Source organism: Furipterus horrens, unplaced genomic scaffold, assembly GCF_987537825.1.
Source record: "Furipterus horrens unplaced genomic scaffold, mFurHor1.1.pri manual_scaffold_12, whole genome shotgun sequence".
In the NCBI taxonomy this organism is placed as follows: domain Eukaryota; kingdom Metazoa; phylum Chordata; class Mammalia; order Chiroptera; family Furipteridae; genus Furipterus; species Furipterus horrens.
The window spans coordinates 91,344,300-91,358,623 of NW_028327182.1; the positions used below are offsets into that span (position 1 = coordinate 91,344,300).

The window sequence follows — 14,324 nt, forward strand, 5'->3', positions numbered from 1 at the left end:
TGCCTTGCCATAGACCACTAAAAATTAATTTCCATAAATATTTCAGACCATCAGTATTTAGCTAGTTCACCAACTTTGGGAGATTGTAGCATGGATCTTTACTTAATGTGAACTGTACCAGCGAAGCATTCTGAAGCCCAATCCTAACTGCCCATGCTCTGAGAAGTTTGGGGAACTCACCCAACTTTAGCTAGCGGTGACAGATCACTCAGAATGCTAATGGTTTTTAATATAGGGAGGAGTTGAGCAGGAAGAACACTCAACAAATTCTAAGGCAGTCTTCCCAGTATAATTTCACTCAGATCCAATGAATTCCAAGTGGGATACAAATTCATGTATTTGCAAAATGAAGTCCAAATATCTTCTAAAATATTAGCCATTGTTAGAGTCTTTCACTCTATGTTCAGTCCCAGAAGTACAAACATATCCAAATAAACAAGAGTAAATATAACTCAAGGATAGTTAAACACCTGATATGTCTCGTATCTTGGCTGGTGGATGAACCAAATTCTCCACTGCGTTTGTTTTTCTTCCCATGAAGCCTGTATGAGCATTTCACTGTGTGACACCTACATTATCAGCAAACCAACATACGTGGGTTTGAATCCTGGCTCTGTTACTTTACAGGCCCACGAGCTCTCGTCCCTCCATCACTCTGAGCCTCAGTTTCTTCATCTGTAGAGCGAGGGTGGGACCGCCTGCTTTACAGGCTGCGGTGTGACTCACAGCAGACAACAAAAACTAATCAGGAAAAGCCGGAACCAGGATTCTGGCTAAGAAAGACATGATGAATACCAAAAATCGGGGTAGTTAAGAGGTCACTTTCTGGTTGAGTAAACATGGGTGGAAGGATTAGATCAGTGGGTCTCAGTAGGATTAAGAGATTACAAAGGGCGCATGGAAACGTTTGGGGGTGATGAATATGTTCACTATCTTAATGTGATGACGATTTCATGAGTATATACACTTGTCGAAATTCATTTGTATACAGCGTAAATAGATGCAGTGTACTGTATGTCATTATACCTGAGTAAAGCTGTTTCGGAAAGATAAGTGTTCCATCAAGCTTTGACAATAGAACTGCAGATAAATGATGTATGCAATGTTTACACTAAGGACTGACTTCCAGGAGAACGCATATTAGACTACTTTTTCTATTTATTGAGTGCTGGATTTGATTTGCTAAGATTTTGTTACAGAATTTTCTGTTTAAGGTCACGATAGGTATTGGTCAGCAGTGGTTCCTTTTTCCCCCTTGTAACGTTTTCCTCCAGTTTGGTACCAGAGTTACCCTGATATCCTATGAAGGGTTGAAGAGTTCCCTTCTCCTTCATTTATTGGAAGGCATAGTTAAGATTGGTATTATCACTGCCTTAAATTATTTAATAGAATTCACTAGTGAGATTATCTGAGCCTGAAGTTCTCACAGTGGGGAAGTTTTAAATTATGAATTCATTTTCTTTAATATATCCAGCACTAGCCAGATATTCTGTTTCTCTTTGAGTTGGTTTTGGTAATTTGTGTTTTCAAAGGGATTGTCTATTTCATTTCAATTGTAAAAATTATTGGCTTAAAGTTGTTCATGATATTCCTTTGTTAACCTTTTAATGCATGTAGGATCCGTAGTGATGTCCCTTTCTGATTCTTAATATTAGTAATTTGTGTCTGTTCTCGCTTTTCTTATTCAGTCTAACTAGTGTGTATAAAAATTAATCTTTTTGAAGAACTACCTTTTGATTTCACTGATTTTTCTATTCTCTATTTCACTGGTTTCTGTTGTTATATTATTTCTTTCCTTTTAGTTTATTTTAATTTGTAGGATTTAAGATGAAGATCACTGATTTCTGACCTTTTTTCTCCCTTCTGGTTCAATCCCTTGTTCTACAGTCTATTTCGTCTGATGTTACTGTGAGCTACCTCAGACTCTTAAGCGTATGTTTACGGGGCATGCTCGTTCCTCTCCTTTTACCTCAGCCTATCTGTACTTTTGTAATTTGGGGGGACAGCATATATGAAGCCTTGCCTTTTATTTATTGACTCAGGCAATCTCTTTTGATTGGAGGATTCATCTGATTTTGAAGGCTATGTTCTAAAATAAAGTTAGTGGTGACTCCTCCGGACCATATGATTGATTAGGTTGGAGCAAAACTGCTCTATTTATGAAGATATCGAAATGACTCCAAACTAACCAAAGTTTTATCTTTCAAATAGCAAACCACCATAAATATTGGAACTCTATAATATTATCTGGGCCTTCCAGCCTGGAGACAAGAGGAAATAGATAGTTCTACTCTGAGGACAAACTGCTGCCACAGAAGTTGGTTTCCTCCTTTCCTAAGCACCTTGAGGAATGAGTCAAAATGGAGCTAGAGCCAGATCAACTCTACTTCTAGTAGGAACTTCCAGAGAACCTGAGTGGAAATCGCATTCAGTTCTCCTAAAATAAGCTTCCCTCTCTTTCTCAGGTTTTTCTCTATCATCGCATCTAAAACTACATCCTCTTTTAAGTAAGTGGCAAGCCATCAGGTGCTTCTCTTAGGCATACATCTCCCATCTCTGTTGTATCACTTAACCTACAATTACGGGGGACTCTTTGAGAGCAGGGGCTCCTACTCACTTTGTATCCTAGTGCCTTGCACCGTAACTGAGAAATTAAAGACCCTTAGTAAATGTCCGTTGAATGAAGGAATGAATGAATGAGTGAATGAATAAGTGAGTGAGTGAATGAATGAACAGGGAACAAGAAGGCCTCGTCTATGATAAATATGGCTAGAAATTTATTTAAGAGTCCAGAGGCTGAGGAGAAGAAGGAAGAGGGACAACATTCAACCTGTCAAATCCACTCTTTCTCCAATGTTTACCACAAGGTGAAGTTCACACTTTGGATCACAGAGCCAAAGTCGCAGAAAGGTGCATTTTCTAAAAGCAAAACAAACAGCACTCCAGTGGTTAGCAGACCCCTCTATAAAACAGGAGCTCCTCAGGGCTGCACAGAGCCACTTGGGAAAGATGCTGCGGAAGAGCTGGTCCAATGTGGAGCATGAACTTCCCTAATGGAGACTCAGCCAGGAACAAGGTGAACTTCCATCATTGGGATAGAGAGGAAGGAGTAATGTACAGATAAGCAAGAGTTGAACAGGAAAAGATCAAGAGACTAAAAATCAGAACAAGTGAGGTTAGAGGCTGTAGCCAGAGTTAAGTTATACAGATGTTGCTTCAAGTGCCACCTTACAAGAGGAGCGTGGAGTTTGCCTTGAAGTCTGTTCCCAAATGGTACAGCCAAGCTCCGCAAAGGGTCCTATGGCTGTTTCCCTCAATCTAGCCTGCTCTCGGTCTTGGAAGACAGGCTTGGTCCTTGAAAATAAGAACAGGCATGAGGTAGGGCCAGAATACTTTCCTATGCTCCATGTCTTAAGGACTTGGTATCAGACAGTCCAAAGTTTTCTTATACAAAAACAACTGCTGATGTATTATGGTTTAGTGAGAAAGCACTCAGATTTGTGAATCAACGAGATCTGGTTTTTTTTTTTAATCTAGTTCTGTCTCTTCCTATCTACATGGCCTTAGATAATTTACTTAGAAAGAAACCAACCCTATTTCTTCACCTGTAAAATGGGAATACTGAGTACATACTTCACAGCAATGTGGTGAGAGCTAAGTAAAAACACTTACAACACACCTTCTATTTCACAGGTGGTTATTTCTATCCAAGTGGTAACATGATGGGGCCCTTGCAAATATAAATGTGCTCCTCTAAGATGGTGGGAGGGCAAAGGTGGGAGGGGACATACACACAGGCCTGTGCACACACACATACATGCCCCCATGCCTACCTGTCATGCCCATTACCACTCCCAGAAGTCAAGGACACCAAGTAATACAGCTCTTCACTCATAAAAGCAAACACGTGAGTCTATATTCTGGAACATACGTCTTAAGTTACATACCAAAAGTTAAAAGACTATATACCTGATTCCATCAGTGTTCATAACAAACATGAAATGGTCAAAACAAGAACTAGAAAGTTCTACCTTCTGGCTTTGAGGCCCTTCCCCTTCATCCACGGCCCCATCCTCCTGCTGGTCATAGGCAGGGCCTCCAAGGGTCCTGATTCTCTTCTCGCACTGCTTCTTTGCCACAGTCAGCTGGTTAATGTACCTCTTCATATTCCTGGCCCTCAGGAGATCCGCTTTCATTGCAGCAGTTTCTTTACCTTAAATGGGATGGATGGACAGTACCCGGTCAGAGGGCAAGGTACAACACAGGGGTCACAACAACTCTGAGCCAGATTAATGCCTGATGTCGTACAGTCTGAAGGACAGTGGGTACCTAAGAATAGAATAGAATAGAATTTATGCTAAACGTACACACTCTTTCAAATAGAAACACCATGAATTTCTAAATCTACCACTGATAAACCTTACTCAAAGGGAAAACAATTTTTCAAACCGCCTCTGTGCACACATACTCACAAATTGACATGCATGTTTGCATGTATATACAGTTGACCCTTGAACAACACGGGTTTGAACAGCATCAGTCCACTCACGTGGAGATGGCAGAGCCAATGATGAATCAGAGAGCATTCAAGAAAAAGCAGGTTTATGGAAGAGGTAAGTTCAATTTTGAACAGTGTGGCAGATGATATGTGCCAACCATGGCCATCATAATACTATCTCCCATCTCACATGCTCTTTTTACAAGGCCGCTTGGACAATCTCCCTCCGAAAACCAGGGTATGTGTTCCCTTCCCCTGGACTGGGGTGGGTCTGTGATGACGCAGGAAGTGACGCGATGACTGACGATGCCCCGTGGTCAAAGGCGCAGAAACTCATTAGGTATCTGCTGAATGGACGAATGAACTGGGTCACATGTTACAGAAAGGTGAAACACAACGCAGGTGCCGTTTTCTGCCTGCTTACTACATATTGGGTCTTGTGCTCTTTCTAGAACTTTGGCTGTGAAAGAAAGAGGGTCAGTAGCCTCAGCATCCCCTCTTCAATGTGCTCCCATGGGGGTTCTATGCTCCTGCCCACCGAGTTCACTGTCGCTGAGCCCACAAGGGGCTCCCACATCAAGCCCACCGCCGAGTTTGCAGTAGAGTCTGGAATCAGAGTTAGATCAGGACTTTGGCTCTCCGCTTACGAGTCATGTGCGCTTAGCAAAAAGTTTTAAAAATTTAATTGGAAAACCACTTATGATGGGTTAAGCTGATGCTTAAAAATTTAAGTAAAAACAAAAAACATGTATAAAATTAATTTTTAAAAATGACTAAGCCCTGAGCATTACCCTGTGAAGAATGGACTGCTTTGCATACACAATCTGAAGCAGGGGTCAAGTTGAGGGAAGGCTTTTCTTTTCTCTTTTAATGGGGCGGAAATGGGCTGGTTTTAGTGCTGATGAGAAAGGACCAGTTAAAAGAAGGCGAGGCGACAGACGGGGAGTGGGATCCAGGGACAGGCAGAGAGACCAGCTTTGGGCAACGCCGCTCCTCCACGGGGTAACCCAGATGGACGGACATGCAGGCCAGCCTGGAGACGGGCGGGTGGCCGGCTGCTGACACAGCCCCCCTCACATGGATTGTTTTCTTGATTTAGTGAGCAAGGCGTCTACGCAGAGGGAGGTGGGTAAAGAGTGCGGGTCAGGGGGCTGTGGAGGCGGGGAGACTGTGACATTCAGGGTGGAAAGCAGAGAGCGAGCTCCCCTTGGAAACACGGTGAGATGGCCAGGCCACGACCTGGGCCCAGGTGGCCACCGACTAAGGGAGCTGCTCCCGGGCAGGTCGGATCACACCTGGAGGTAAGTCCTCAGGGACCTGGCTTGGATGGCACGCCCCCAGTGAGAGCAGAGGTCCGGGCTTTGTTTCTGTGTGCCCCCAGGATGCGGAGGAGCCACGGCTCACAGGCCCTGGGGTGATCGGTTCTGCTCTCGGGCCCCACTCGGTCAGCTGGTACAGAGGCTGAAATACCACCTCTCCGGGCTGAGCAAAGGAACTGAAAAAGCTTAGAGCACACCACGAAGCCTTTCAGCCCTCAGAAGCGGCTTTTTCTGGCGTGGACCACAGGGTCACTAGGTGGTTCAGGAGGGTGTGTCAGATATTGTAAGATGCTTTCCCGTGCGCGTGCCCAGGAGGTACTTCTGTTTGACTTTTATAATGGTTTCTCAACTGGTCCTGCGCTTGGTGACAGTATGGCCCTGACCAAAGAAGTCAGCCACTCGGCACTCATCTCAAGAGGAAACAGCAGTAGCTCAAAGCCTCCAAAAGGTACATGCGGTCTGCCCCCCAATTAGTCTATGCAAACTAGGATGCTCTGTGGGTCTCCTTAAAGAAACAGGTGCTTGGAATAGCTCATTTTTCAGAAAATTTTTATTTTTAAACATATATATTTAAAAACCCAAATTTCGTGCATAGCATTTTATACTACCCTAAAATTGGAGACAAAAAAAAAAATGCTTTTTACAAAGTAAACCTGGACTACAATTTCAATTTTGGGTGAACACAGGCTAATAAAAAGATCCATTCAGAAAAAAAATTGACACATTTATCAACAACAATTCTTTTTCTCCTAAGAAAGCTTCAAAAGCCTTTCTAAACATACAAAAGCTAAAAGCAAATGCCAAAGAAAAGGGAGAAAAGAAGAGAATAAACCCTCCTCCAAAACCCCACTGCAGGGCCGCGAGGATCCCGGTGTCCCACCTGAGTGTCTCCTGCTCACCTGAATGTCTCCTGCCTGCTAAAGGGCAGCACAACCCCACTGCCTGGCCGCTGAGCATGTTGCCAACAAATCCAACAGCAGCTTGCTGCTTAGACAATTCTGTTTATTTTTGCCTCAGAAAATTAATGCCACGTTCAGAGCTCAATGCTAACATGGGACTCCTGCAGCCCCGGGGTCTGTCATGCAAGAACCCTTGTAAATCCACCGATGCAGACGACTACACGTCTTTGTGACCTGAAAACCACCTAGCCCAGAAACACTCAAGTCAGGAAAAGTACAGACAAGCAGGTATAGGACAACCAGTGAGGCCCGGCTCAAGCCGGATTCACGCGGCTGTTTCTCTGCAGGGCCTCAGGTAACACCGTGCCCTGTTCAGCACCGGTCCGTCACCCAACATTGAGTCTCGCTTTGAAAAGAAGGCCAAGAGGATGAACGCTGGCAGGTAAAACCAGATGGCACTTGCTCCCAAACTGGTGCCAAGAGAAACACACAAGCGATACAATACGTTAAAGCAATTGATTATAAATGTTTACTGTTTTCCTTCCTGGATCACGTAGAGTCTACTGAGTCAAAGCAAAAGGCAACGGATCCATTTGGGTTCCTCTGCCGCAAAGGACATTGGGAACAGACATCAGGTGCCCACTGTTGGCTAAAAAGGCGTCCCAGCAGACCCACAGCCAACAGCAGAGAGCTGCCCGTTGCTCTGACCTTCTGCCCAGGACGCATTTCTCCCTCCAGCAAACAGAGTGGCTTGCAGGAAAACAAGAACACCAGGGGACCACGATTGGGTACTATTTCTAATGAGGCAAAGGCAGGTGAGGTAACTTACAGAGCAAACCAGCGACTCCAGACACAGCACAAGTAGAAAGGGATGAAAATGCCACTCCTATCTTTTTCAGGTTTTAAAAAATGTCAACAGCAGAATATTTCCCTCTTCTCACAACACTGGTCAAACTCCAAGGCGCACCCTCACCGCAGGACCTCAGCGGGCTGACTGAGGAAGCCAACGGCCAGCCGGGCAGGGCTTCTCAGCCTCGGCGCTGGAGAAATCTTGGCTGGGGGGCTGTCCTGTGCACTGCAGGGTGTTCTGCAGCATCCCTTCTCCCAGATGTGACAATCGAAAATGTCTCCAGACACTGTCAAATGTCCCCCGCCCCCCACCCCATCGAGAAGCACTAATACGGAGGCACAACCTCCCTGGTGTTAAAGGACGCAGGCTGCACACCCGTCCCCTCCGCCCGACTCCCACGGGTCCAGCTCTGTGTGGGCTGACTGGTCGTTCCAGTCACACGGGGTACAGCGTTGAGCATCTCTGGACCTGAACTTGATTTGTATGAATGCAGGTGTGAGAATATGCGACTAAAGTTTTCTTGGGGGACAGAGATGGCAGTGGGGTTGCTTATCAAATTATGAGACTATAGAGAGGGTAAGAAGTGCCCTGAGCCCTGCGTCCCTCAAGGCAGAGAATGGAGGGGGCGAGGGAGGACGGTGGCAGGGACAGCAGGTGCAGGAGGTGGCAGTGCCACAGTGTGAGGCTAGACGGACAGTAAGGCTGGCGGGGAACAAGCCTGGGCGTAGGTCATTTGTAAGTTAGGCACTGTCTGTATCAAATTATGGCAGTGCTAGGAAGTCACCACATCAAAGCACAGAAAGGACCCAGAGACGATTACCTCCCTTCTTTCAGGCAGGGACACTTTAATATCCCAAATCAGACAAAGAAGCTACATATTATCTTTATAAAAATAACTCCTAATGGAAGTCATTATGGTTCTCACTAGCGAACCATAACTGTGTGCGTGTATTCGATATATTCCAAAGTTCTTCTACAGTCTACTAGATACATTTAATTCCAAAGCCGTTACTTATACCCCAGAAAAAAGAAGGTGCACAATTTTACCAAAGCCTCCAAATCTATGCTATGAGTGTGGCACTTCCAAGTGCGTACGATTTATATACAGCAGTTCCTATCAGAGTCAAATCTGCATCATGTTCTTTGCGGTAGTCAGCTGAATGACTATTACTCTGATAACATTTCAGGATTCAGAACAGCAGGAAAGAAAGCTTTAAAGGGAGCTGAAATACTGGGCATATGTAGCATATGTCCCATGACCCCTGGAATTCCTACACGTGGCCAGTATTTTAGTTCATTCAGGCGACTCAGACCAAAGGCCACAGACTGGGCAGCTGTAAACAACAGAACTTTATTTCTCACAGTTCTGGAGGCAGAAAATGCGAAATGAGGGTGCTAGCAAGGCTTGGGCTCTGGGGAAGGCTCTCTTGGAAGCAGCTGCAGATGGCCACCTTCTTGCTGTGTCCTTAACATGGTAGAAGAACTTAGGGATCTCTCTGGAGACTTGTATAATGAACAGAGTACTCAGTACGTCCCAAAGGCCTCACCTCCTAAGACCATCGTGTTCAGATGAGAAAATTTCAACACGTGAGTTCTGGGAAGACACAACATGCAGACCACAGCAGTCAGTTACTCTAATGGGCCATTTCCCAACCCCTCTGGCTGTTCTAATTGTAAACAAAAAGCTAGAGAGGAGGGACAAAGATGAAACATGGACACACCAGCGGCTCTGCATCGGAGTGTGGTTGCTGGGCAGGCAGCGTCAGCATCGCTGGGGAACCCGTGAGTGGGGCGCTCTCTCAGGGCCCACTCCAGAGCCACAGAACGACCACGTGTGGCGGCGGCCAGCAGGTGCGCCTTAGCCAGCCCTCCGGGAGACTCTAAGGCGCGCTCTAGTTTGGGAAGCACCGCCTGATGGGGCTCAGTGCAAACGTCTCGGGAGAGCCTCCCAGCCCCATCTCTCCGTGACAAGCCAAGCAGCAGCACAGGGTCTCACCTGACCCAGCGCAAACCCAGGAGGCTGTTCCAAAACTGCTGTCCTCATCCGAGTGCACGTGGCACCCAGACCCACAGCCACCTGACAAGCCCTGGAAGGAATGACAGCCACTGAGTCCTTCGGAGTCGGCTCCGCCGCTCTCCAGGAGAAACCCTCCTTGACCTCTGTCCTAGGTAGGGCTGACCACGCCACCAGTGAGGCCTGAACGTGCAATGCTCACCACACTTACCAAGTTGTACCGAAATCTCCTGTGTGTGTCCACCCGTCTCCTCCACAGACTGTGATCTCCTTAAGGTCAGGGACAGTTTTAGTCAGTGCACAGCTGTTCCTGCCACATAACGGCACTCCAAAAATGTAGGCTGGCAGGCCTACATCTGGTGGTTCGGATGTCTTTCAGAGCACATTCCCTACTGATGGGGGGGGGGGGTGTCTCATCTCCCCAGGGACAGGGAGGCAGGGCTGTGATCAGGGGAGAGACATTCAGGATAAAATACAAGGGATAAGTGGGAGTTCCCCAGGCAGAGTGATCCTGAGAACAGGGTGGCATACCAAGAGGAAGAAACAGAAGGAGGCAGGAGGGGTCAGGGCGCACGGAGAAAACAGAAGGTTCAGGGTGGCTGAGGTAAAAAGAGAGGGCGTGGATGGCAGGAGATGAGGCTGAAGACAGTGTCAGGGGCCAGGGCAAGCTGACCTGCGGGTTTCACTTCAAGGAGTCATTATTCTAAAACCGACGGAAAAGTAACAAAGGGTTTTAAGCATGGAGGTGACATGATCCGATCTGTATTTTTTTTTTTCAATCCTTATGACTTTATTATGAAAAATATATTAAATCGGGTCAGGAGCGGAGACAAGGAGACCAATTAGAAGCAACCGCTGTAGCTGAAGAGAAAGGCTGGCCGTGGAAGACAGTCATGTGGAGGGAGCTGAGGTACTTTTAGGAGGTGAATCTGTGACGATAACGGACTAGCTGGAGCACACGACAGAAGGAATGAACGAGGATGACTCGCTCCTGGGTTTCTGACTCGGATGGATGGATGGATGGTGATGCCATTCACAGCGACAAGAAACTACAGAAGATGGCGAGTTTTGTGGGACTTTGATCTGGACACTTTCACTTGGCAGTACGGAGAGAGCCGGTTAATTCCTCACGGTTTCAGAGGGTACGCACGCAGTCAGGTAGTTTCTCCCAGACTGTCACATGGCATTTTTCCTTTAAGCCCTCAAACTATTTTCACAGTTGCATATCATTTCTTAAACATCAATGACTATGGCTGAAAAGGACTTGTCCGACACATCGTTATGTGCAGCAACGAAACTATATTTATGGCATATACGCGTATACGCTACATTCTAAGTCCAGTTCCCACCTCCAGGTTGAAACCTAACTATTCCTAGGATCTTCCATCTGTTCATTCTGTTTTTAAACTTCTTCTGTTTCCCACTCACAAAGAGAATGTGGAAACAAGGAGAAACAACATCAGAAATGACACTGCACACAACAGCACACACAGCCTGGTGGCATCGCTACCCGGTCACGGATACAAATGACCACAGCCCGACCTCCCAGGTTTCAGGAGCCAGTGCAGACGGGCGGGGCTTGTGGCAAGAGGACGGCATCCAGACGGAGGCTTTCTTCCCTGATGATATTGTCACTGTCTCTAAAATGCAAAGATCTCTGAAAACAACTCAACAATTTGAGGAGGTTTTTCATGCTAAAAATCAAACCTTCCTTAATGACTTCTACAGGGAGGAAAAAGACACATATTTTATCTGGAAATAAATTAAAAGATCAATTTGAGAAACCATGAGGTATACTGGCTACCTGGAAACAGTTTACAGGGTAACCTTCTCAGAGCCACACATCAAAACTCCAAGAGTCACAGAGAAACGGGAACTGCTTCCTATAATACTTGAGATATCACTGAATATTCAGTAAAAAAATGTAACGACAACAGGGCAATGCTAGATTTGATCTTTCTTTTTTATAAAAAAGTGTGTACACAAATTTTAACAACCCCGTTATTTACAACTGAAATCACTGACATACGCACTTCAACAGCGAGGCAGCAGGCGGTATTATGAATTAGGGAAGTCATGTCAGAGCATTAGTCCCCTGCTCTCCTCTAATAACAGGCACAGAGCGTATGCGTCACGGAGATCCCTGACTTGGAGACAGTATACATAGAAGACCATTAGCTATTATCTCGGTACTGAAAACTTCCGAATATTTATCTTCGGTTGCCCTCTCTCCGCAGCAGGAATCCCAGCTCAGAAATGCCACACAGGCGCCTTTGCGCCCACCTGTCGAGGCGAATCCAGAGCGCCCAAGACCAGGGAGGCCTCTCTCCCCTGAGCCAGCCCCCACCTGCCCTGACTCCCAGTATCTTCACTGAGAAACCCTTCAGGACCGTCCAGAGCACTCAATCTAAAGGCTGAAGAACGGAGTCCTAGAGAAAGAAAAGGACTGGGCCAGGCTTTGAGAGGGAGCTAGCAGGGAAGCTTTGCACGAGCCACAGTCTCCGGACTCCTGCCCCAGCACTTTCCTCTGCGCCCCAAACGTCACCGCCCCGCCTGAAGCAACCAGGCCGGACCAAGAGGGCCCGCAGACTAGAAGTTACGGCCTCAGGCTGACTGACTTCACTTCTCTGCAGAGCCCTTTCCTCGTCTGTCAAGTTGGCGCTGTCATGTCCCGTCCTCTGGTTCTTCCCCGTATCAGTCGGTCACCAAGGAGGCCGTTTTCCATGGTGACGTTCCTTATCACGCCCTTCCTGTTCGCCACCGTTGTCCGGCCCGAGGCTGCAACGCCTCGCCCTGGTAGCCAGACACCACTCGCCCTCCTAGGTAGGCTCTCCGTGAACACAGAGTCTGGTACGTTCACTGCTGGATCAGTTTGCTGAACCTTGTCAGTGTTCAGCAAACATTTCTGAATGAATGCACTTGGACAATCTTCCTCACTGCGCCGAGATTAAGAATTAGTGCCTCTCCACGGTCTGTGCCTTCATTTCCTTCTGTGCACAGTTCCTACCTCCTGACAGTGACCCAGAGAGACACAGAAGAGTCCCCAGCCCAAGCTTCCTTGGGCCTCCGTGCGCTAGTTAGAAACCAGAGTGCACGTTCCAAGTTTCTGGCCCGCTCTTCCCTGTTCTTTCAGCCCCCCACCCCCTTGAAAGGGACCTGAGTGGGCGTGGAGGCTTCTGTGGATGGTCTAGCCTATGAGGTAGCAGTGTTTGCTGCCTCTCAGCTACGAATGAAGGCCTGTCCTGCACTCTAGACAGAGCACGTCCTCTGTCCTCATGTATGAGAGGGCCAGGCGCTAGCACCAGGCAACTACGAGGGGGCTGGGAGCCATGGTCATGCCTCAGCCATTCCTCGGGACCAGGCCTGCATAAAACTCTTTGTCGGAAGGGAAACAAACAAGAAGAAAAACAGCCTAAAGCCTAGTCCTTTAAAAATCTACAGGAGTGGAAAAAGGACAGAAGATATTCACAATTCAAATGCTTATCTACAGGAAAAGGTTAAGTAAATTATGAAACATCAACTCACCGTAATCATTTAAATGATGATCAAGATTAAGGTCAAGATAGATATATTAATAAATATTAAGATTATTTTTAATATGGGACAAAAGTTACAAAGTCATGTTGAGTTTAAAAACAGAACAAAAGCATTTACTCTTATAAGAATCATGGCTAAAGATGAACAAAGTTTATAAAGGAACACAGAAATACAAACAAAGGTTTCTGTTAGGATTAAATTATATTTACTTTCTCTAATGCTGTTATACTGTTATTGTAATAAATTAAAACATTTAAATGGAAGCCAGAAGAACGCTCACACTTGCCAAAGCTCTGACAGTGACTAAAGACAACAAAGTGGTTCTTACCCTTGTGCCTCTTCAGTTGCGGGAAGCTGCTAATTGTAGTTGCCTGGATGATTTCCACTACAATTTGATACCTGATTTTTAAAAAGAGAAAAAGAAAAGATTGAATAGGAAAAAATACCATTCTCAGAAATACTTTCAGATTGAGTCTGTACTAATCAAACACTAAATGGGGCAGAGTGAACCCTGCCCACGTATCATGAAAACCCTCGATGTGGACTGAGCACCTCCGCCATGCTGGTCCTCTCTGAGACCCTGATGTGAGAACGACGAACTCGCTCCCCCCACACCATTCTCTGTACCAGAAGCATCGCTGCCTGCCCCTCAGAAACCTGAGGGTAAGCTCAACTCCTCCCTCTCGCTTCTCCCCCATCGGTAACCAGAGCCTGCTCATTCCACCTCCAGAATCTGCACTGTTCAACAAAGTGGCCACAGGCCATATGTGGTTATTTAAACTAATTAAATCATTAACTAATTGTTGCATTAGCCACAATTCGAGTGCTCCACAGCCACATGCATTCATGGACCATATTGGACAGAACGTAGGAACACTGTCCCATCACCGCAGAAAGTTCTATTGGATGAGGATGTCCTACATACTTCTCAAAGCTGTCCCCTCCCCTCCAATCCCACCGTCACTGTCATAGTGACTGTCCTCATTACTTCTCGGATGGAAGACCATTTCAGACCAACAGAGTAGAGGACCTGCAGTGGGACCATGGTGTCAGTCTTGTTTCTGCACTCCAGCTAACCCTCATGCACAGGGAGAGTTGACACCATCAGGGATACGTATGTGTGACTAAGAACACCTTTGAGTCACGGGGGGAAAGTTTACTTTTTAAGTATAGGGGGACCTCGGTTTTCAAACTCAGTTCGTCCTGG

The 14,324-nt window shown here is 46.4% G+C and overlaps 1 protein-coding gene across 3 annotated transcripts in view; it reads right to left on the reverse strand.

Moving 5' to 3' along the window:
* Nucleotides 1–14,324, reverse strand: part of SNX25 (sorting nexin 25) — an 87,557-nt gene that overhangs the window by 25,957 nt on the left and 47,276 nt on the right. For all 3 annotated transcript variants that reach the window (XR_016507500.1, XM_090258760.1, XM_090258759.1), the window contains exons 6-7: nucleotides 13,446–13,516; nucleotides 4,032–4,213 (exon numbers count right to left, since the gene is read on the reverse strand). Coding sequence is in view for 2 of the 3 variants with exons in the window: in XM_090258760.1 (XP_090114886.1) it covers nucleotides 4,032–4,213; nucleotides 13,446–13,516 (253 nt within the window). In the remaining variant the exon portion in view is untranslated. The remainder of the gene's footprint in view (nucleotides 1–4,031; nucleotides 4,214–13,445; nucleotides 13,517–14,324) is intronic.